We start from the raw sequence: 25270 nt of genomic DNA on the forward strand, positions 1-25270 counted from the left end.
ATGATGAAATAAAATCTCTGCTGTTGAGCTGATAAATGAGGCACTCTTCTTCCCTTCATACTATGTAAGGTTTACACGGTTAGTGTTTATTGGAAATAAAGAGAAGAAAGCAGATCTCTGCAGTATGAAGTCAGCAGTGAAGTTGAGTAAGTGGCATAAAAAATGATCACAATTCACTGTTAATTAACATAACGCATATCAACTTAACTAATTTGAGTCATTGTCTCAATAATTCATGGAATGTTTTCTGGGATAATTAATTATATTGTATTAAAATTCAGTTTCGGTGATTTGTCAGCTTAGGCTCATCAAACATATGCCATCAAACCTTAAAAATAAGAATTTTAAATGCTTTATGACTATTTCCCAACAACTTTGCAACTGTGCAAAGATCAGGAATAGACCACATTGAAAACTTTTTCAAAAGTCATAACAATAAGAAATTCAAATGGCAATCAAATTTTTTTTTGCGTCACTCATACCAGCATTAGAAGCCCCCCGATTTCTGCATAGAGGCACGAAATATGTAGGTCAGTCCGTGATCTCACATTCAGCTTGTAGCACAGTGACCCTTTGGTCTCCCGCAATACGTTTCCCAATGTTATACTTTAATGTCAATCCATGAGTGAGACAGATTATACCGGGACCAGTGGAATCCATGTCTACAAGAAGTGAAGTGCACAGGTCCTGCTGCCAAAGCTTCTTACTACGCAGCATGGCTGGCCCACAGCACTGAAGCTATTAGCAGCTAACATAGCTGTGCGCCCAACTGTGAGGAACACAATCTGACTACCTTAGCTTAGCATTAGCTGTGCAGGTGCACTCATCTGTGAAGAGGTCTGGATAGCTTTAGCTTAGCTCTCACGTAGCTGGTCGTCGGTGTGTAAGTAATGCGCTGCGACCAGCGCTGAGAAAACCCTCTGTTCATCTTTATGGGAGGCCTGCTCTGACCCAGTAAAGTTGTGTACCCACCGGGTTGCCCATGTGTTTCTAATGACCTGTGTATAAAAGACGATCCTGTTTGATTAATTCCTCCCCTTGTGTTTCTAACAAATTAACCCTGATTAACTCGGCACTAGTCAGAGCCCGCAGCAGCCGTGGTGGTTCAGTGTCATGCTAATTGGACAAGCATTGCTATCAGCAATAAAAGTGTATTCTATCTTTTTCTATTGCATCACAGCAAAAGCGATAACTTCATCGGAATGGCTGGTGATGTCAGTGGGAGGTTGTCCAGATAACTGTGGACTTGTTTGCCTAACAGGACCAATGAATGCCATTCACAGACATGCAACTTTAAATTTGGGAAAAGAAAAAAAAAAGAAAAGAAAGTGAATTAAATTCTACTTAGACTGAGCCACAGTTCAGAGGAACATTTAAAATCTGTGTAACATCTTATTTTAATGTAACATTTTACATTGCTGTATTTTCTGGTGTATAATTTTGGGCTTTTTTTATTGTTTAAAAAAAAAAAGAACTTTGCAATTAACGCTTACATATTGTGCAGAAAGGGCAAAAAAGGTCCTGATGTGTTTATTGGTCCCAGAAATCTAATTTCATTAAGAAGACGAAAGCCAGCAGCTGATAATTTGCTGTAATGTGTCACTTTGATGTTAATGTGTCTTAAGTTATGGTTCTGGCTAACTGCCCACCCACTTTCCAGGCTGACTATCACGGCCCTGGCCCAGTCCCCTATATTGGCCTCGTTCCTCAACTTGTCTGGCAAACTGGACTCAATTCTCATTTGGGCAATCATCAGGGTTATCCACCCACAGCCACACGCAATACTCTACAGCTGCATCTCTCCTCTACGAGGGCTCTAAATCAGTCATGCCAAAGTATCAATATCTCGCACCCTCATGTGAGGCTCAGACTCAGATGTTGTGCTCAAAATGAAACACAGGAACAAATGCTCAGAAAAATTGATTCCGATACACGCACAGATTAAGAAACAGCCAGTATTGTGTGAACATGTCCACTGGGGATGGATCTGCTGGATCTGATCAGAAAGGTCAATAACCATCTATCCCCATGATCCCCTTTTAGTCCCTGAGCAGAAATAGCAAAGCACTAAGCAAACAAACAGACAATTGTCTCAATCTCGGCTGCTTTTACCTGAAACCCATGTTTTCCTCATAAAAAGTCATCTTGCGCACCCAGTGTTTTACTTATCTATTACATTTTAGAAATCCAGGCTGTAGGAGTTTCTCTTATCCAATTTGTTATTTAGATAGCGACAGTATGAGGCAGAGTGGGTCCGTTCCGTGCTTCTCAATCCTTTGCTTTTTGTTGATTTGATTTCTTGAATCGGCCTGTCTGCTTTAGGCTTTTTCGCATCAGATCAGCTAAGTGATCGAGGGCACACAAGATGAGGCCTGAGGGCACATAATTTACAACATTTTGCAGAAGGATTTTTTTTTGAGGGGGAAGATCTGTGGAAATGAAATCAAATTATTTAACGCCATGCTCTTCTAATATATTACATAAATGTCTAATTTCATCATTGGTTTGTTTTACTTTTTTTTTTTACTAGATTTTTTTTTATTTCTCCTGACGAATTAAAAGTTTTTGGACTTAAATTCTTACTCTTTCACAATTCCAGTACACTATATATGTAATTCATTCTCCCTCAAGGTTTATGCTAGCATCTGTTCTCACAAACTCGATGTCTCAGGCTGTGTCCCTCTAGGTTAAGACAGCATCTGCCAGCCACTGTATGTCCCTGTTGTCGCCTTGCACTGGGCCATTAGCCTCCTTTGGTCTTATAATTTGTCTTTTTCAGAGTGCTACTCCAGTGAACTCCCGTCACCTTATTACAGTTTATCGAAAATAGATGTGTTATATTTGTTGCTGGTTACAAATAATAACTTGTGCAGAGCAGTAGATACATAGAGAAGTATATTGAAGCCCAGTTTATACTCTTTGAATTGAAGTCATCAAAGCATGAATCAAGATTATTGATGTCAACTTTTCTTTTTTCTTTTTGCTCGGGGGGGGGGGGGGGGGGGGGGGGGGGGTCAGCACAACTCAAATGCTTTTCTTAATTGTCTCTATTGATCTTTTCACCCTTCAAGTTTATCGCACATCTTCAGATGTGATTCGAAAGTGCTGCGGAGAGAGGGAGATGACTTTGTAATCCCTGCCATCTGTTGTGTAGATCACATCCCACTATATAGTGACCTTTATGTAGGCTAACACACACACGCGCGTATACACACACACACACACACACACACACGTACACGTATGTCAAGAGGGGAAAGATTGACACTGTCTAATTCCATCTAAATCCCTCCCACTCTGTTACTCCATTTTCTCCTCACATCCATCTCGGGTCTTATTTGACTGAAAAGGGTGGATGCTCTGAAGAACACCTGGCAACTTGTAGTAACTCCTCCACTTTCTGCTGCATACTGTCCTCCTACCTCAACCTTTCTCTAATCACCTTTATTTTGTAAACATAGTCTCTGTAATATAACAAACTTGACGATATCCTGCGGCTCCCTTGAAATATCTCCAAATATTTAAGTGCCCCTTTGAGCCTGAGCCCCTCCTTGGTTGGCCCAAATGTCAGTGGTTAATCCTACCAAGCAGCATGATTAAAAAGAAAAAAGAAAAAACCCTGATGATCATGGCAAAAGACAGAACAGCTTGGACACCCAGAAGGCGAAAAGAAGAAAAACAAGGATAGAGGTAAAAGGAGTGCAGAGATGATTTTGGACCAAAGGTGGCGGAGTGAGAGAAGGGAGAGGGTGGGAATCAAAGAAAATAATCTGGGATGATATCAGATAAAAAGAAGGGAGGAGCAAAATTATAGAGTAGTTGGGAGAAGTGTGAAGTATACAGTTGCACCCCCACCTCCCCCCTCATAATGTCAGTCAATGGGACAGGAAGACTTATGTAACACTCCAGAGATGGAGGGAGGAGATGGGGAAAGAGTAACAAGAAGGATGAAAAGAGTGCAAGGAGAGCAGCTGTGGAGCGGGAGAAAGGAGTGATTCAGTGAATTAGGATTCGTTTAGAGAGATGAGGAGGCACAGAGCCTAAGACAATTAACCAGGAAAATTATGAAGAAAATTATCAGGACTACCCAGATAAAGATAAGAAGGGGGGGCAGGTTAAAAAAAAAAAAGAGAGGAATTGAAAGATCTTCCATGCCTTTTAGTATGGCTCTGCTGGCTTTACACATTTCATTTGTTTTGTGGGGGAGAGATTAGCAAGAGGATTAAGAGAGAGATTCTCCCGCTCCTCATTCTTACCCCCTCTCACATTCGCACACTCACTCGTGAATCACGCACACACATACATTATAATGACACTCGTGTAGTATCTGTGTTCACGCAGTAACACTGTGCACGTTACAGCCACACACTCACAATTATTTGTATTCTCTATTAATCTACAGGGTATTTCTCTAGAATCGATTAGTCACTTGGAATTGAAAATGACACAAGTGTAAATTTATCACCACAATTTAGCAGAGCCCATTAAAATTTGGGTAGAAATTTATAGTACAATAACTCCTCTTGGACGTGGTTGAATGGGTTTTTATTTTCCATAATTCAATTAAATAAATAAAGATTGATGAACGATAAAGATTTGCCCCCCCTCCCCCAGTTACACACAGGTGCATATCAATGTGTATAATGTGATATATGTAGAGGTGGAAAGGTGGGCCGATCTTTACACGCACACCCGGAGTGCTTCATTCAGCCACTGATGCAGATTTGGCAGTGAGCCAGTGAGGTGTAGAGGTGATTGGGCAGCTTGGGGCTCTCTGACTGTGTTCGCCAGTACATCTGGCTCGTTCACTCTCCATCTCACCCTCTGTGTCTCCCTCTTTCTTTCTCTCGCGTATCCACCTCCTGCTCATCTTCTCTCCCTCCATTGCTCTCCATCTGTCTCTCTCACTCGTTCCTTTTATCTCACGCGCTCCTCTGTTCATTTCCCCCCACTCTTTCAACACACAATCTCCCTTTTCCTCCCCTTCTCTGAAAAGCTTAGCTTTTCTCCCTTTCTCCCTCCCTCTTTTTAAACAGCAAAAAGCAATTTCTCTCCCTTTGTCGGAGCGGTTGGCGGTAAGCCCTTAAGTAGGGATTTTCTGGTTTGGCTGGAATGCCATTAGGCGAGCTGGTGATGACGTGCCGTGACTGACGTGCCGAATCTTTTTGATGTCGTGATGTCACAATCCAGCGGAGGCTGTGGTTATGATATTGTTGGCGTCCCCGGAACGAGGGGCTTTAGTGGTCATGTCAGGAGTAAGTCTTCATAAATCCTTTATGGCACCGAAACATTAAGCTTCTTTGGTGGTACGGGGACAGAAGGGAAAAACATGGCCGAACGTGCACACACGTGTACAAAGAAAAAGATGCGCACGGACACAAAGCCACCCACACGCACAGCTCAACCAAATGATGTGCCGTAGGTGTACTCACACTACAGAAAGTGGTTCACACTATAACACCAATACACACACACACACACACACACACGCACACACACACACACACACACACACACACACACACACACACACACACACACAAAACAAATAATTGGATTGTTGAAACCATTTCACAGACTAGTTTATTGTACTTTTTCATTTCGGTGCTCAGCAAGGACACAACTACACTTCCATTTCACACTCTCTAAGTATCACCCAGGCACATCTGGAACTGTTACAGATGTATGGGTGAAAGATTATTGTGCTATATTAAGTGCTATCATTGTGCTTAAGTGCTTTCATAAAACAGAATAATCCATTACAGAATGTGTATGTGATTGTTGTCATATGGTCGCAACACCATACTGAGCTTTTCCACATGGGCTTTCAGACAGATCTGCAGAGTTGTAACTTTCCAATGTGTCTTTCCATCCAGCACCCCCCAGATTCACACGAACCCCAGAAGACCAAACAGGCGTCCAGGGGGGAGTGGCTTCCTTTGTGTGCCAAGCCAGTGGAGATCCACAGCCCAAGATTGTCTGGAACAAGAAAGGCAAAAAAGTCAGCAACCAAAGGTTTGAGGTACGACCCGGAGACGATAATGAATATGAGACTGTGATAATCCTGCTGACTTCTTCTCCCGCTGAAATGCTTGTAAGCTGAAATGTAAGTGGGTTACAGTCCCAAAGCAGAGGCACAGCAGACGCTCACTGACGATGTGGAAACGGTAGTGTTTGGAAAAAAGTGGTCACACGCTGCACTGAAGCAGGACTGCTGCTGCTGCTGTTGTCAGTTAGAATTAGGGTTTTCCTGTCGTTGTTCTGCATCGTCTTTCCTCACGGCGCATGATTTGCCAAGTAAAACTACCATGAAATATTTGTCTAAGATTATTGATTAGCTGAGTAGAAAAATGACAGCTGTTTTCTTAATCTGCCAAATGCATTTTATTTTTTTAAAGGGGCAATTTGAATTGAGGCAAATGGAGGCACAGCTTCTGCAATTTGGTTATTGTACCAAATGAAAGAAAGTAGACAGAAAATGTTGATTAGTTATCCTTAGAGGAAGACACATCTGTCATCTTTTGTCTAAGTCAGGTGAGATGTTTATGCTTTGTTTTGTGAAATGAAAAGCTTCCTGAATCTATACTACTTCATGTAGTTCAATAAATAAAGGGGACATTTCTACCAAAATCACTTTGCATCTATAAAGCATTCAAGTATGAAATGCCCAAGGTTTTGAGTTATGTAGAAACAAACTGAGATTTAAAAAAAAAAAAATACACATTTAACAGATTAATCAGTCATGAATTAACATGATATATCCATGATCAAATTCTTATGCTATTATAAATAATTGTTGTATAATGAAATGATGAGTTGCACCTATGAGCCACTGGGGAGAACGGTGTGTTGTTTGCGTGATTTGTATTGCAGTGAAATTTGATATTTATCATAATAATGTTACATTTCACATCTCTGCATACTAACACACATGTGTATTTAGACACACAACCGCTTTGCATATTAGCCCCCAAAATCTTTTCTTCATTTGTACTCCAAAGGTTATACAGGTGTGTGAAATGTTATCTGCTGCAACTGTTTCATATGTCAGATGATGCCTGAGGCTACAGTATATAAGGTCCTTATATGATCAGCCTTATTAGTTTCCCGAAGGCTCTAACCTTTGGTTTATTTCTCCACCTCACAAGTCAACTCTGAGATGGAGATGTTGAATGAGCCTCACTCCTGCTCACACTGTGGCACCCAAGCTCAGGGTGCTTTTCCACTTTAATAACACGAGTTTCCTCCCAGGTTTAAGTTCATCTTTGCCTTTCTGTTTGTGATTAAATCACTCGGGGAGATATTTTATTTTTAATCTACACTCTATGAGGCAGCACTGCCCACTTCATGCTTCTTTTTGCGGTTTGGTTGGTTGGAGCTTGTTGTAGGATTTACTTTTATTGGATTTTAGTCAGTAAAAACTCTTCCTAGAATTCAGAATCCAGCTCTATTACATGCTTGTATTACACTTTTGCTGGAACAGCTATAATGTATAACTAAACAGTTATAATATAGATGGATGGATGGATGGATGGATGAATAGACAGACAGACAGACAGACAGACAGACAGACAGACAGACAGATAGATAGATAGTCATTCCAAAGCTGTAAAATCCAAAGTGACTGATGATATGCCCGAGGTTCAGATCTCATGATTTAATTGGAAAGAAAGAAAAAGAAAGGAAGGTTGGAAGGGCTCAGTTTTGTTTGTCAAAATTGTTGGCAAATGAAAATTTTATTAAATTAAAACCAAGAAGCAACAGCAGTTCAATGCACAGAATGCAATTATTTAGCTAAAATACTATAATCAGATGTCAAAGATGAAGGTGACATTTAACTATGATACAAATGTTGACTTTAGCTGTCTTGACTTTCCCTCCCACTAACAGGTAATAGAGTTTGATGATGGATCTGGCTCGGTCCTGAGGATCCAGCCACTGAGGACCCCCAGAGACGAGGCAATTTATGAATGTCAGGCCTCCAACTCAGCGGGAGAGATTACTGCCTCCACCAGACTCAGTGTTTTACGAGGTCAGTGCGAACATACACGCAATTAGTGTTGTCATCAAACTGTCACATATCTAATATAACATTTATGAGCGGCATATAAACAGTTAATAAACTGTTTATGATGTGTTGCAATACAGAATATTGTATCTGTAAGTGGAGATAAAGACTTTTTTTATGGGCTTTATGAGTGTATTTTTCTGTAATTAAACTCCACGATGAAGCTTCATTAAGTGAAATGAGCAAATATTGAACATATTTAAAGTATGTCCATAATTCTAAAAAACTGCTGCACTGTATGAAATAGACTATTTTTAAGTCAGCATGTTTTAAAGAGCAGGGAACACATTTATGAAGTGTTAATGCAGCTAATTATACATCATTAAATGTGATTCTGGCTCTGTTATTAATCATTCAGTAACTGTAAGCTGTAGCGTGCGTCTTCGAGGGGTTCCTGACAAATGTAATAGTGTGTCTCCTTTCTAATTACTGATTGTCGGTTAATGTGCCCTAAACCATTGGTTCCCAATATTCTTCTTGAGGGACACGTTTTTTAGTTTTTTTTATCATTGTAAACCCAGGTGACCCCACCCCCACCAAACCCTGGACAATTACCAACAATTACCCTCTGTAAATCTACCCCACCCCCCACCCCCCATAAACCATTCTCGCATAACTGTTAATATGCTAATTATCATTGTTTGTTTGGTTTTCAGCAATTTTGCGGCTTTGTAATTTTGTTTTACATCCATATGCTTATTTCTTCCTGGAATTAGATCAAAAGGAGTATGGAGGTATTTAATTCAGGGTTTCGTATTCCGTTCCCAGAAACAAGATGAACATCTTTGAATAAAATAAATACTCCATTAAAGTAACAACACAGTGTCACCAAGACGTAAACAGTCAATTGTTGCAAGAGGCTGCCGTGGTGAAAGAATTTTTTGTTTGCCTGAGTTAGTTTATGGAAACTTGAATACTGGAAGGTGGATGTTTTCTTCAACAATAGCCTGAAGACAAACACTCGAGTTTTTTTGGTGGATGTTTTATTTAGTTTTTTAAATCTCAGGTTGCCATATGTTTAAGATAGTGTACATGTAATTGTTTGGACTGAAAGTAAGGCTAAATTTTAAATTGTTGATGTATCTGCTATCATTTTACTGGTCTGGCCTGACTGAGATTCAGTGGGACCATATGTGGCTGATGAACTGAAAAGACAGCGCTGCTGTAGTGATTAAAACTGTATAATGAGGGAACGTATGACGAGTTTGGCAAAGTTGTGTATGGAACTGTGTCCATGTCGCATTACAGGCGTTTAATAACAGCTGCTTGATTCCATGTTATTTTAACATCTATCTAAAAATGTTTTGTTTTGGTTTTTTTTTAATTAATGCAAGGTTTGGTATGAAATGCCTTTTTAAAAATATTTGTGTCATAAAAGGTTGGGATGACTTCTATTCAGACCAATACAGTACTTTATTTAAGTCTGTATACTGTGATAACAAATTGCAACGAGACATTTCTTTTTCAGGTCCATTTGAAGATTTCCTGTATTTCTTCTTGGCACTTAGCTGTAATCCAGTAAAATCCATCAAATGCAATATTTTTTTTCCATCACTTTCCTTGACATTTCAAAAAACTTCTTCATGCAAAGGAAATTAACGGCTCCAAGGATGTTTCTTCAAATATGGATATGTGTGCAAGTGTAAGCCTGGCTCCACTGCGGTAGACGGTTTAGTGTTAGCAAGAGTCCATTAATGCAGATAGTGATGTTAGTGTTCGTGGAGTCCATTAGGAGAACATTATGTACCGGTAGTTTGAAGCTCAAGAGTGTCTTAGTGAGTGAAGTTGTTCAAGTGTAGATAATCACATCGCCTGCCTTTACAGTACATGCTCGTGGGGAAAGGACATGCAGCCTATTGTTCCACCATCTCATCTCCTTCTCTCGCTTTTCCCGTTCTTGTCTCTCTGAGGGGTAATAACACAGTTTGCAGTTCTTCCTTCAGTCTCTTGTCTTTCTGTCTGGTCTGTCTGTGTTTTTTGGGTGATGGGGTTCTCCAAGTAAAATCTGTCTTATTCTGTTTTTTTTTCTTTTCTCCCTCTCTCTTTTTATACACATGCATTCTTTTTTCACTCTCTCTGTCTCTCCACATGCTCTTAGGTCCTCAACACAGCAACCTCTAAATTATTCACACCAGACCACTCTTTGCATCTTCTGTGCTGTTCCGCTCCATCCATCCAGAATTTTCTCTGTCTCACATGGCTGTCTTTGTTCATTTCTCTGCGTGCGTGTATGTGTGCGTGCGTGCATTTGTGCGTGCGTGCGTGCGTGCGTTCGTGCGTGCACACTTGTCTGCCTCTATGTGTGCATGCAGGAGTGCTCACTTGTGTGTCAGCATCTGCAGCCACATGTACTCTTGCTTATGTTTCTTTTGCATCTATTTTTGATTTTCCTGCCTGTCCTGATGGAAACTCCATTCTGCTCAGGTTCACTCTCTTTTTAGCGAGAGCATAACACACACACACACTAACACACACAAATGTATGTTGAATCTAAGACGGTCGGTCTTTGTGTAGTGATTAGCCTCTTTCTGTTCCTCGGAGGAGTCGTCATGTTGTGGATGAATAACAGGCCACCTGGGAGCCGCTAATAGTCCCTGATAGACTGTCAGTCAAAATGTCAGTTTTAAAGTACACACACCCAGCCAAAAGCCACACACACACATACACACACATACGCTTGTCAGTCATGTCTCATTGTCTCCTCCTGACTCTCTTAAGACACACAGCTCCAGTGACTGACTGACTGACTGTCTGTCTGTCTAACAGGAGGGATCCGGTGTTAAGGTCAGCCGGCTTAATTACTGAGGATTAGAACCAGGCTAATTGAAATCTTGGCTTCCAGTAAATGGCCGTGATTGGCAATGGCTGAAATAATAATGAAGCTGAGAGCAATCATATCCTTTAGTGTCCGTTGTACAGTGACATACTGTATAATTCATTGTTCTAGATAGAAGTAGTCTGTATGTGTGAATAGATGTTCAATAAGTATTTGTGTCAAAATAATAGATAGATTGTAAATTTGTTTTAAGTTTGATCCATTTTACATCCTTAAAGTCTTGGTGAAAACAAATCAGTCATTGTCATGATTGTTTCCTATCGAATCATTCTAAAGGATCTTCTATAAGCATTACGTTACATCACTTCTTCATCTGATCCAACAAAATATTTAACATTGTCCCTGCTAATCATACCCACACATCGCACACGTCAGAGCGACTCTGCAGGATCTGGTCTGCTCAACGGGAGGACGGGTGGGCAGCTTTGACAAGTTATGACAAAGTTCAGAGTTGGTTTGAATTAACCATTCGAAGGTTGAACTGAACTTTTGAGTTGTGAGTCGATGACAAACTACAGTAATTCAATAACAGCACCATAGCAAACTAGTACCTGAAAAGAAATTTGTAGATTTGAGATGAATAATGATTTCCACTCATCAACTTCATTTCCTCTTTGTAATGAATGATAAATGCGAACTAATAAATTGATTTTAAAAGATGCACCTCTGTCCATGAACCTGCACATGCTTATCCAGATTCGAGTTATGCTAACTAGAGACAACTAACATGTAAACTCCATGCAGAGTTCAAACCAGGGAACATCTGGACAGGAGGGGACCATGCTTTCCACTGTGTCACGTAGTCAGTCCTCTTGAAAAGGCGAAAACATTGTGAAATTGATGAATGAGTGGGCTGAATACAACAAATTTAAGTTTTAAAGTGTAGAGTTTTTTTTTAATTTGGGAATAGCTTAAACTGGCATTAATTGTCTTATAACCTTTGCCAGCAGTTTATGCCACGAGTGAGTCATGAATGAAGAAGACGCTTTGTGTGCAGGTGCACGTATTCTTTGAGTTTTGATAACAGCAGCCAACTCTTCAGTTCCCATGCCTGTGAGAACAGACTTGACTTGGAGTCCTCCACGTTTACAGATGACAGAATCAGTATGCAATGTGTTTGGATTTCATTCGAGGTCTTATTAAAAAAAAAAAAAAAAAAGAGGGCAGTGTTCAACAGCAGTTCCCATGATTGTGGGACCGGGCTTTTCTATGAGCTGTGAAATTATCTGGATCGCTCGCAGTGGAAATAGCGAAGTGGGAGTACATCCAAATGAAAAAGTGCAATGTGTGAAAGGGTCCATCAACAAGGGAGTGTACGCTCACTCTTCTGCCCTGACCTCTGGGGCTCTTAGCCGTTACTGTTCAGCAGCAGTCACACACGCTCATGATGAAGCCGCTTTGTCACACATGCACTTTGGTTTTGCTTACACCTGTCTCCATGATGAATGTCGGGAGGCTGGTCTGTTGCGTCTGCACCCTCCGACAACTCTCGCTTATCTCACCTCACAAAGCCTGTGTACTTTGCGCATGTTTGACTTGTGCATTTCCACGTGTGCACAGCTTCCTTCAGTTTCCCGTGCATACCTACGTGTATGTCTGCATCGGCAAGCTCGAGTTGCCCTCCACCGGTAGATTCATATCTGCAACCTTTTTTATGCGTTTGTGAGTGGTTGTTGAAAAGGGGCAGAGAGGCATGCACGATCCCGAAGAGGGATCTTTCTGTGAATCCTCAATGTTCAATGCAGTGTCCCACCCCAGGTAGATGAAATAGAATGCATTATTCCTGCCTACAAGGGGCTGGCTTTGAAGTAAGCGTTTGCATAATGAAAGCGGGGAGAATCAGGATTGTTATGCCATATAGCTCCCTTGTGCTCTCTCTCTCTCTCTCTCTCTCTCTCTCTCTCTCTCTCTCTCTCTCTCTCTCTCTCTCTCTCTCTCTCTCTCTCTCTCTCTCTCTCTCTCTCTCTGTCCCCTCGTGTTCTCTCTGTTTTCTTTCTGTCTCTCTTTCTCTGTCCCAGTCTGTCCTAATCTATTCACTTTAACTCCTCTTTACTTTCTTTGTTTTTGCACTTTTGCCCTCTTTCAACACAAACACACGCACACAGACACACACACACACACACACACACACACACACACACACACACACACACACACACACACACACACACACACACACACACACACACCTTCTCATCTTGTTCTCTTGGTTTATTATGTCCATGTTTCCATTTGTCGGGCGTCGTGATTGATTGAAACCAGAGCTGTTAAAAGGCCACACACACACTCTTGAAGCCAGCGTCTCCCGACCTATCGGCTATGGTTCGATGGGCTCGTACCAGAATTAGCATCTCCTTGGTGAGGTTCAGCACTAGGATTTCCCGTTAATGAGGCTCAGTGTGGTGGAGAGGGATACAGTCACAAGGGATTCTTGGTGAAAAAAAAAATAGAAGAGTGTGTGTGTGTGCGTGCGTGTGTGTTTGGGGGGGGGGGTAAAGAATAGACTGCCTTTTAGATCACATACAGTGTTGACACACATGTAGGAACCCTTGGACGTTGTCTGTCTTTATCCACTTTATTATGGATGACTCATGAATCTGGCATTTCATACCTCCCTTTCACAGTGCAGTGTGGTACGAAGATGAAAATGTGTTTTAAAAAAAACGCTTTGCCCTGCATCTATTTGATTCCAGGGGTTGATTTTAGTTCGAGGTCTGTAGTCTTTGATCCCCTACTTCCTCGAAGCATTGTCCCCCTCCCTTCCCTCGAAGTCTCACTCTTTAGCTGAATGAAGTTGGCCCACTGCTTTTGATTTCTGCCATCACAGTGAATCACTCTCCGTGTTTGATTTAATTGCCCTTCGATGTCTATGAATTCGCATTTGATTTGCAGTCCCAAAAGGGTGCACGTCCAAGTGAATCTTGTCTCTATAGGACTCACCTGTTTGATTATATACATGGGGTTGAACTACCAGAGCAGAGCAGTGTGCAATAGACAAAGCTAGTAAAAGTATATCTTCTCTGCTGGCTGGTGACTCCCAACAGAATAGAGTATTTGATTTTCAGGCAATTCTCATTCGAGAGGCACTTGCCGAAAGCTTTAGTGAGTTTGTCAGGTAGAATGAAATGTTTCTTTTTCTATTTGACCTTACTATTGGAAAGCTGTGATGTGAGACATATTTTGACTTAAATTGAATCCAAATTTGACGTTGGCCAGCCAGTTTCCCCTAAACCTGTGAGACTGCTGGAGCAGAAACTGTACTTGTTGGTGTCAAACGTGGTCTTGAAGCTCTGTCTCTTAAGGTTTTAAGTGTCATGTTATGTCTTGCATTGAAAGTAGGCTCCCCATTGTATGATGGTTTTCACAGAAAACTCTATCCACACTCACATTTTACAGTGATTAGTTGTCCTTAGAATAAAATATGATTATTTTTCTGTCACAATTAGTTTTGATGATTTCAATTCCCCAACAGTGTATGTTAAATGTTAGCTTAAACAGCTGATCATTCCAGAAATTATAAATGTACACCCAAACTTCCAAGCCAAGTAGTAAGGAGTTTTTACTCATCAAGGAATATGTTGACATCTGATTGATTCATACATAGAGTGATTCACAGGTTGGGCTTCAACAATATAATTTTTGTGTTTAAAAGAAATACATAGCAGCGGTGCATTGCTATTTGTATTTATTGCTACAAATTAACTTTGACATATTGCCAAAAATGCTCTCCACTGGACCGAGACAGTTCTGGACAAGCCTTGATATGAAGCTGAAAGAAAAACATTAAGAAAAGAGTTGAAACATCCAGTTTTAAAATAAAAAATGTCTGGTGACATGATGAAAAGAGGTGGTTTTCTATAAGAAATAGTTGCGGTAATGCATGTGAACTTATGGCTGGTGAAAGAAGCAATGTCTCAACAAGGACAATATTTGTTTGTGGATGTAAAATCAACTAAATGAAATAATAAATACATGTGTTGCATGGCAGGTGGTACAGATGGCAGTGATAGCACTGTGTACTATCAGTCCCATCAGGTGGAAGATGACTTGTGTTTTTTAATCTTTGCAGAGGACCAGCTGCCGCCGGGGTTTCCCACCATTGACATGGGTCCCCAGCTGAAAGTAGTGGAGCGTTCTAGGACTGCCACCATGCTCTGTGCTGCGAGCGGCAACCCTGATCCAGAAATTACCTGGTTCAAAGACTTTCTGCCGGTCAACACATCCAATAACAACGGGCGAATCAAGCAGCTCCGCTCAGGTAGCCTTTTTATTTCTTTATTATTTCCTCCCTTCAAACCTTGCTTTTATTACCTCCTTTAGGTTTTCCCTCCTATTTTGCTTTAATCCCCTTCTCAATATCTCTGTTATTGTCCCCGTCTTCTCCCTCCAACCGATTTTTCTTATTCAGTCTCTACAAAGGTTCTGTTTTTCTTGCCCTCATCCATCCCGTTTCTTATTGCACCCCCACTTCTTCTGCTGTGGTTACTGGCTGTATTATTCAGCTGCCTCTCTCTGCTGCTCCTTTGGTATGAGTTGACTTTGCGTGGTTGCCAACCCTTTAAAACTCTTCACGGCCTTCTAAAGTGAACTCTCAACTTTTTCTCCAAACTCTCTGAGGACTTCCTGTGCAAATCACCATCACAACTACTTTAATTCCCTCTTGCTACAAATCTCACAACATTTAAATTTGCATTACAATCTGACTTGGAGCAAATTCCTCTCCCTCCAAAATCTGTGAGGTAAAACCAGGTGATGGTGGCATGTAATGAAGGAATTGCCTCCCTACCGTAGCCCACTGCTGTGACTAAACAATCAAATAACCTCTTGATTTTCTCAAAATTCTCGTAAAGCGCTTCTTGCATCCTGTTTCGAGAAATACATAATGTGTTGTTTTTTTGTTGGTTTTTTTAAAAAAAGAAACGAAAACACACTCTTGTAAAAATACATAGACAATATGGTCTATTTAAGTCCTTCTGTGTTTAAACAACCAGTTGCTATTGATAGCCACAGTAGTGTGCAAAACCACAACATTTCCAAACAAAGTCCCTTTCTTCCTCAGCCCTCCTTCTGCTTCTAGAGACCGACTCTGGACCCAATTCCCCTTTCTTGTGATTGGACACCCAACTGTCTGGCTTCTTTTTGAACAACCTCATTGTTTCTGCCCTTGTTTCTTTACTATTATTACCTGGCTCATCCCCCAGTGCCCTTCTCAGGCCCTGTTCGGCCTTTATTTTTTATAAACAGTCAAAAAACTGATTTGAAATATAAGATTTTAAATATGTGATATGTTAATGTAGTATTCTTTGTGTGTTAATGACTAAATAACATGATTTGAGTTACAGAAATCTGTGTAGGCAATTATTATTTCTGACTCTGTTAGAGGGTTCCACTACTTTTCCGAGGTGTTTCTAATAAGTCAACTCTGTGCAACCAATGGTCCGATTGTAATGCCATCTCTATGCTGTTTCTTTTCTCTTTGTATCTTTTTAACCACAGAGTCCTTTGGTAAGTGCTTCTGTCCCAAGGCCCACACCCTCACTGTCCACTTTTCTATATATCGCTCACTAATGTTGCCACTCTTGCTGCTACTGCTCACCTTTACAAATATTGCGGTGTTATTAAAATGCATGGCATGCATTTTACTAACAGTCACACAATTTGAAGGAGAAATATAAACAGACTCACAGAAATACACAGAAAATCTGCAGACACACACTCACACACACACACACATACACACTCACGCACACACTCTTCTCTGTCGCTGTAGTGCTAGCTGGACTCACCCTCACCTGTGCACCTGCAGCCCTCCCACACCCAAGAAATAATAACTTTCTCCTCACACTCACCTATTTACTTTTCCACTCCTTCACTTATTCAATTATTCTTTCCCTCACTCACTCACTTACTCTGTCATCCACTCACCCACTTACTCTCTCCGCTCTGCTGTATAAGGTTACCAGTCAATAAGCCATCAGCTCCAGATAGGTGTTATAGGTGTGCCACTGGTGGAGCCAGAGTGAAGAGATCAGTAGCGACCAGACTTCTGGACATAGACTGTCCAGTAAATGATGTTTTAAAATGCTAAACTATTTCTAAAGTTTGTCTGTAATAGACATATTTTTAGAAGTTTAAAAGCAAGCATCAATGCTTTTTTTTCTTTTTTTTTAATCCACTCTTCAATACAAATTTCACTGGTTACAATCACTCTAGACCATAGGTGTCCAAACTACTGGCTTATATTTGATAGATACTGATCACTTCGCGACACTGGAAACAAACCAACGTACTCTGACTGTAGTGGGTGGTTCGACAGCCACACACTCTCATTCACAATTTAAAGTCACCAATTAGCCTGTGGAGGAAACTTTAGTTTAATCCCACAGACTCACAGGGAGAACATGCAAATTCCACACAGAAAGGCCCCAAACTGACATGGACTCGAACCTCGGACATCCTCCTGATGAGGCAGGACGGTTAACTGCTACGCCACCGTGTGATATTATGTTTTGGGCCGTCAAAATTAACACATTGATGTGGATTCATTTATAATCGGGATTAACCGGATTAAACAAATGTTATATAATTAACCCATCTGCAGCACAAAATGACTCAGAATCCCTTAAAGGCAGTTTGTTGAAGTCGACTTTGTGCTGCACATGCACAGTTGTTCCAGTAGTAACAGAACCAACTAGATATGGAAGATGCTAAACAGCATGTTGGCCTTCACGATGGGAAATTTGAGTACAACATCCAAGATGGAAGAGTCAACCAACATAAAATATTATGCATACTGTGCAGGAAGTAGTTTTCTTTTCACTAAAGACTTCCAGCTTAAAATGCCACGTTGACGCAAAGCATATGTTCATCAAAGATTCTGCTGACTATTCTCAGTTGTAAATAGGGAGCGGTCTCTCCTCTCCCACAATGTCAACAAGTTAGTTTGTCTTAGGAACCTAAAAAAGTTGGAACATGACCACATTAATGTGTGGAAATGTGTATTTTGAACAAAGAGAGACGTTTTTTGTTAACAGGAACTGTTCAATTTATTTAATAAACATCTAATAAGTGCAACTTAATATACTTTCTTGTGTCTGTTTGCTCATGCAAAATTAAACACAATTAATATAGATTAAAAATGAATGATTTTTGATTGATTCATAAAAATGTACTGTGATTAATCATATTAAAATGTATCATTTGAGAGCACTATTATATTATATTATATTATATTATATTATATTATATTATATTATATTATATTATATTATATTATATTATATTATATTATATTATATTATATTATATTATATTATGCTAAAAGTACATAATCACCGCATCATAAGGTTTCACTGCTCACTTCAGTGTCATGACCACTGTGAGGAAGAGTTTCATGTGTACAGGTATTTAATTGTGATGTTTCCTCAAAGTCTACAAATACGCTGTTGCTCTTTGATTCTAAAAGCCTGAGACGTCAGTTTGACATTTGCTGCTGATGTTTGAGATGTTTTAGTTGAAATTTTCTCTGCTGTCAGATTCAGTTGAAATGCTTTTGAAAGCACTTTGACATGATGGGCCCTATTTTTATGACAGTGCAACAACCAGCTCCTCAACAGTTTCCTCCCCTTAAAAGTCACTTTGTGTGGCTGTTTGCCCAAGCGTGTGGTGTACAGGTCGCAAAAAGAGCTAAAACAGATTGGGATGTTCATTCAGCTAAGGCAGTACTCATTGAAGTGTTCGTGATTTAGTGGAACCCCATTTGAAATAAGGGGAAATAGTTGTCTCAGAACCGTAGTATTGGGTTTTTACCCACAAGAACAAAGAAAATAATCTGCTGATATGCAGGACAAGTAGAATATAGTCTACATATATATGGCTGTCCATGTATTTGAAGTTACGAATAAATACATCAAATTGAGACGTGACAATAGTAGTCAGTTAATTGCAATGTCATTTGAAAATTCTCCTCTTTTCCAACCAGATGTTTAACCAAAGTAAAGATGTATTTTACCAGTTAATATCACCTGTTAGTGATCTCATTACTGAGGCAACAGATGTCGATAGAATGTAAAATTAAAATAAAAACATTTGAAAATGAAGAAAAAAAACACCACATACAAATTGTTCAAGTGGATTGTTTGACTGATTAACAAGCCAGAATATGTAGGGGGTTTTTTTCCACCTGACCACAAAGACAATTAAATCTCATGCATCTACACGAACAGATGCAGACGCAGAAAATTAGTGAACCTGGATACACAAAATAAAAAAAAAACAATGCATAAATATATACTAGGTACATACTTGGTTTTAATACCCTTTTTAAAAGAAAAGGCTTGGATGAGTTTCTTAATGAACTGGTCTTTGTCTTGCTGAGTATTCAACATTTAGGCGTAATTAACCTGTTGTTTTATCAGCAGTGCTGTCGACATACAAGTAGAAATAGCTCATAAACCACCTGAATGGCTTAATCGTCATTTTTATTGCGTATTCTTATCATCATTTCATGAGATAATGTATGAACTCACACCATCTGTGTTTGGCTGCGCATCTGATGTGTTGGAGATGTGCTGCTCTGCGCCATCCGCACAATAATATTTCCCGGAGAAGCTTTTTGCCATTGTTTAAACTGTCGTCATTTTGCATCACTGTAATTGGCACAGCTGTTTCAGAGCAATGAGACCTGTAATGTGAGTGTCTCAGACTGAATCTGTTAATCACATCAACCTCTAATTTATATTCCAATTCAACCAGCGGATTAAAAAGTTTTTTCACGACACCAAAATACGTGCTTGACATAGTGACGTAGTCAAAAATAGTCTGCAGTGTGACTTTGTGTATTTCACACTTAAAACATACTTAGGCCTATATAGGGATAGGTGACATGTATCCATTCACCCATCCATTCTCTATATTATTTTATACATCTTACAGTTGTAGGTGTATGTATAAGGGCAACCATATCCACACCAGTATATGCGATAAAATGGTCTTGTATCTTATGGACTACATTGATTCCAACCTGCAACAGACGGTCCCGTGATACATTTGCAAGTATGGGCCTGTGCAAGTTTTGGCCTCGGGTTCAGACAAGAGCAATTGTCAATGATCAAGGCTTTTATTATTCCCAGAATCATGGACATCGGGTTACCATCTGTAGTAGTGGAAGGTATCTTATCAATTCCCTTGTCATGTTGGGAATATGATATACAAATGTGCTATAGTATTTAAATTAAAGTGTATTTACTTTCTTACATTTTTAACATCCTTTCCTCATGCTTAATCAATTTTGAGAGTATTGAAGGGTGGATTTTTTTTTTTTATCTTTAAAAACAGATATTTATTTATAAATACCCGTGGAGACTCCATGCAGTGACCAGGATTAGGCCTATTTTCGATCCAGGAGAGCAGTTCAGGACTGAAGGCAGTTAATGTACTTGTAGTCTTAACAGTGTGGCTCTGAGAGCCCCACGTGAGTGCAGTGCAGACACTACACTACTCCTACAGCCACATCTGGCCCCTGCTGCAAGTCAATGAAGTCAAATCAATAACCCATCTTCTTAAAGCTCTGTCACTGTCTGTCACTCTATCTAAGACCTATTTTTCTATTCTCAGGCTTATTCTGTCTTTATTTATTCTGTCTTTTTCTTTTATGCCTCCTCTTCCTCGCACTCTCTCAGGATCTATTTTTTGAGTCTTTCTCTCTCTAATTTGATTCCTCTCCTCGACAAGTTACCTCCCCCATTCCCAGTCCCTTCCTCCCCGATCCCCAGCTCCTTCTGTGGTACTAACATTTTCTTCTTCTTCTCCTTCTCTAATCTCGTGCATTCATTGCCCACTCAGGTGGCACGCCCATACGAGGTAAGACTGCTGGGAGGACCAACATGACACAGTCGCCCGATTCCTTTTCAACCCCTGCTTCCTACTTGTCTCACAGATCTGAAAAGCAAGTCTGGGTGGGTTAATTAGTATATGAGTCAGTCCAAAGGAGTCTGTCATATTGGTAAAATTAATCCAGCTGCTTCAGATCTGCAGTAGGTGCAGGAGGAATTGGAGTTGAGCAAGCAACTCATTACTCTCTGACTACCATCTCCTCTCTCCTCATCTTTCAGCCTCTCTCCACATCCTTTAATTTTTCCATCTCAGCCTCAGCGTTCATTCTGTAACAAAAAAAAAAAAAACCCATCGCTTCCCTCCTCTCCATGTCGTGATATCTCTTTTGTATCCGTCACTTTAACATCATTTAACTTTTTTTTTTTTTTTTGCATCAAACTTCGTTATCAAGCTAAAGCATGATGTCTTTCCAGACTGAGTTTGTTTGTTTGGCTCTTAGTCCAAGGTGACAAAAGCATCCTCACCTCTACCTCTGTTTGTCGCTTAATTTTTTTATGACCTGATTTTTTTTTTTTTCTTCTTTCTTTCTTTTTTTTTGGGGAGGGGGGGGTCTTGACCTAAGCTTGGCCCGGCCTCTCCTTCTATCTTATCTATATTTGCCCAATCAAACTTCCCAGTTTTGTTTTCCCTCCCAGCTGTTATTCGCTCAACCTGAAAAGTCCAGATGGCGAATACCCAGACACACACTTGCAAACATTAGGCTGCTCACACACATGCATAACGCAAACCTACATACACACATTCCTTCATGGTTTTTTACCATCACTTTCTCTTTTCTCTCTCATCACTGATAAAAAGCCCCAAACAACCACTTTTTTGATAAAGTTTTTCTGGGCGCTTTTTTGCCTTACCACACCATTCTAAAGGAACCTCTGGTTGACGTTTTTTGACAGTTTTTCTATTTTCAGGGAACGAGAAAGCATCGGTCCCTTCCCAAGGCTTTGCGTATGTCGTTCCTTTTTTTAACAAAAAAAACAAAGATCTGTTGGCCTTGATGGAGGTCGGTTGATGTCTTTCCCTCCGTATTGGGTGCGTTTCAAATTGACATCACACTCCTGATCCCTCTGGTGGATCCGAAAGGGCTGGGGATATCTTATTGCCACAACAATATCCTTGTCACATTTTACCTCTGAAAACTGAAACATGATTTGCTCCTTAATATAACTGCATCTCAATTTCCAGCAACTTTTTTTCCTTCCAAAATATTGTATTTGTGACTGGATTTCTTCATATTTTGGCTGCTTGGTTTATTTGGTTCTGCCTTGCATGAAGACTACATTTCTCAGTTTTTGTAGATTTTGTATCAGTGCCTCTTTTTTTCTTCTTTTTTTTTTTTTTTTTTTTTGTTTTCTTGTTATTTCCAAATCAGGAAGCCGGCCCTTGTTTTGGGCATATTTTTGCAGACAGTGGTAGAAACCTGTTAATATCGCTGTACAGATATGATTGTAGCTCTGTGTTCGTCATGCAGAGTTCAGCTTGTTTTTGCTGAAAACTCTCTCAGGCTCATTTATTCCTTCTACAGTTTTTACCATTTATATGTTAATGTATTTATGCACTTTACCCAATTATCTGATGTCTCCTACTTCTGTGTGGTTGCTCTTTCTTATTCTGTGTGACTCTCTCTCCTCTCTATCTTCGACTCTTTCTCTCCCTTCATCCATTCATCCAGGTGCCCTGCAGATAGAAATGAGTGAGGAGTCAGACCAGGGGAAGTATGAGTGTGTTGCCACCAACAGCGATGGGACACGCTACTCGACCCCAGCTAACCTCTATGTCAGAGGTAAGATAAAAACGGAACCTTTGTGAGAAAACAAAAATCCAACTAGAGAATACAGGTGAACTGTCTGGAACATAGAAAGAAATTACATCTGTAGGGATTAGGTGCTTTATATAAATGTAATGAAATGCTTTTCTGCCTCACATGGTTTATATATTTTTAGCTGTGGAGTACTAAAACTGGACGGTTTGAAGTTAAAGCGAGGCTGAACGTTCCACTCGAACTATTAATCTCCCTGCACTCCCTCCTTAGCCTTTAGACCTCAGAGAAAAAAACCAAATCATTGTCTGGTTCAGACTTGTGTTCCTCCCAAAATCTGACAGGCAACTCACCTCCTAAGGCATACATTCCCTCCCTGCTCTTTTGACACACACGCACACACACACACACACACACACACACACACACACACACACACACACACATACACACACACACACACACACACACACACACACACACACACTCATACTCATGTTTACACAAATACCCCCAAAATGTTTGAATCTTGGAGACATTTTGATTCCAGGGGCCTTTTGCTCTGTTGTCTGTCCACCCAAAATGAAAAGGCTTTAAACAGTGGAGTATGCACCTCTGAGTCCTTCAACAATACTCCTGGGGATACTAGTAACTAACACACACACACACACACACACACACACACACGCACACACACACACACGCACACATTTACTTCATAGAGTCAATGCTGTGCAGGGTATAACACTGTTTGCAGGGCCAGTAAAATCGTATCGTAAAATCGCTCAGTGAGTGTTTGACAGTCTACGGAGACTGCTGACATTGAGAGCTGCTTTAAACAGGAGCGTTTTCACCAACACTGGCCATCAGTGGCCTCTGTTTTTCCCCCCCTTGCTCTCTTCTTTTCTTTCTCTGTCCACCATCTTCTCTTTGGCTTTTCCTCTGTCTGTCACCACCTTGCCGTGTTCTATTGTCTAACTTGTTTTCTCTCCCTGTCTCCTGTCCCCTCTCTGATATTTCCATGTTCCTCTCTGCTTCTCTCTTCCTCCTCCCACCATGCTCTGTCCTACCTCCCACCGCAGAGCTGCGAGAAGGTTGGTACAGTAACGACTGTGTGGCTCCTTTGAGTCTCTCCCCAGTATTGTTTTTTTTTTCTTCCATCAAAGCACTGTTTGTGTTTGTGTGTCTTGGCTGTTTTATGTGTGGTACTGAAGATTAAAACCTGTTTGTACAGTTTTTCCTCTCTAAAATATTCTGTAAACCGTTTCCCACCCCCCCCATTAATCGCATGCATGTTTTGCCGTGATTTTATGTTATTTTTATTTTCCCGTATCTCTTGTGTTCTTCATCAAATATTTAATGGAGCACACCTAAAAACACCATTATTAAAACATTTTGGTATTACATGTACCCTCGCGGTGATGTAACAAACTTTTTCATGCTGAATGCTAAAGTCTCCATCCCCGAGCTCATGGCACAAAAGTATACCATCCCACAGTGGATAAACCCTCATTGTTCTCTGCTGCTCTGTACAATCATGAATTCCTAATCGCGTTTCTTCCCGTGCTCCCCTCCCTCCGCTGCCGTTCCGTCCAGTGCGCCGTGTCCCTCCTCGCTTTTCCATCCCCCCAGCTGACAGCGAGATCATGCCAGGGGGAAACGTCAACATCACCTGCGTGGCAGTGGGCTCACCCATGCCGTACGTGAAGTGGATGCTGGGAGCCGAGGATCTGACACCCGAGGACGACATGCCGATCGGCCGCAACGTCCTGGAGCTGACAGACGTACGGCAGTCCAACAATTACACCTGCGTTGCCATGTCAACGCTGGGGGTGATTGAGGCAGTGGCACAAATTATTGTGAAAGGTTGGTTCACCGCCTTGTTTACAGAGGTTTCTCTGCAGACAAAAGGAAAACCAAGGTTCCTTCGTTTCTTTAGTTTCGACTTGATTCTAAAAAGTAGAGGTTTATAAGAGGACACAAACACGGCGGCTTTCTCCCTGAATGTCAACACGATGTGAAGTCTTAACAAAAAAAATCTTGTCACAAAAGAAATGAAAGGGAAGGGACTGATTCTCATGAGTTCATCGTTTATGCAGTGTATACGTGTGCCAAACCAATGAATAAATGAAAAGCAAAATAAGTGGTGCATGCAACGAATACCCCGAAGATGTAGAGCTGTACATTATGGACCAGGACAAGTCGGTGCGATTAAATAGAAAATGAAAAAGGAAGAAAAATAAAGCAGATCCAGAGCAAAATTATTTGCAGTCCAACAGATAGAGGCAAAAAATGGATTCTAATTATATTCAGATGGTGGATATGAAAATATTTTTTGGTGCTTTCTATTAGGTTTCTTTGAATAAAAAAAGTTCTGTCCATCCAGCTTAGGGTCATGGGGAGGGCAAAGCGAGATTACAGGCAAAGGGTGGGGGGGGTGGGGGGGTGGTGGATTGGTCACCAGTTCATTACAGGGCAAACACAAAGACGGATAACCACACACATTCACAGTCACCAATCAACCTCAAACGCATATATAATTTGTTTCTCTTGGACTGTGGGAAAAGAGAATATCAGGAGAAATCCCACACACACACACACACACAGGGAGAATGTACCAGATCCACATAGAAAAGCCCCCAAACCAGGGATTTTCCTCGCTATGGAAGTTCTGATAACCTCGGGGACAAAATTTCATGTCTCCACTTACTTACTT

At 40.6% G+C, this 25270-nt stretch overlaps 1 protein-coding gene across 2 annotated transcripts in view; it reads left to right on the forward strand.

Annotated features, from left to right (window-relative positions):
* ptprdb (protein tyrosine phosphatase receptor type Db) overlaps positions 1 to 25270 on the forward strand; it is a 95815-nt gene that overhangs the window by 29912 nt on the left and 40633 nt on the right. For both annotated transcript variants that reach the window (XM_080520245.1, XM_080520246.1), the window contains exons 3-7: positions 5877 to 6022; positions 7891 to 8032; positions 14974 to 15162; positions 22468 to 22578; positions 24151 to 24420. In XM_080520245.1, coding sequence (XP_080376371.1) covers positions 5877 to 6022; positions 7891 to 8032; positions 14974 to 15162; positions 22468 to 22578; positions 24151 to 24420 — 858 coding nt within the window. The remainder of the gene's footprint in view (positions 1 to 5876; positions 6023 to 7890; positions 8033 to 14973; positions 15163 to 22467; positions 22579 to 24150; positions 24421 to 25270) is intronic.

The sequence above is a fragment of the Blennius ocellaris genome, assembly GCF_963422515.1.
Source record: "Blennius ocellaris genome assembly, chromosome: 3".
Lineage (NCBI taxonomy): Eukaryota > Metazoa > Chordata > Actinopteri > Blenniiformes > Blenniidae > Blennius > Blennius ocellaris.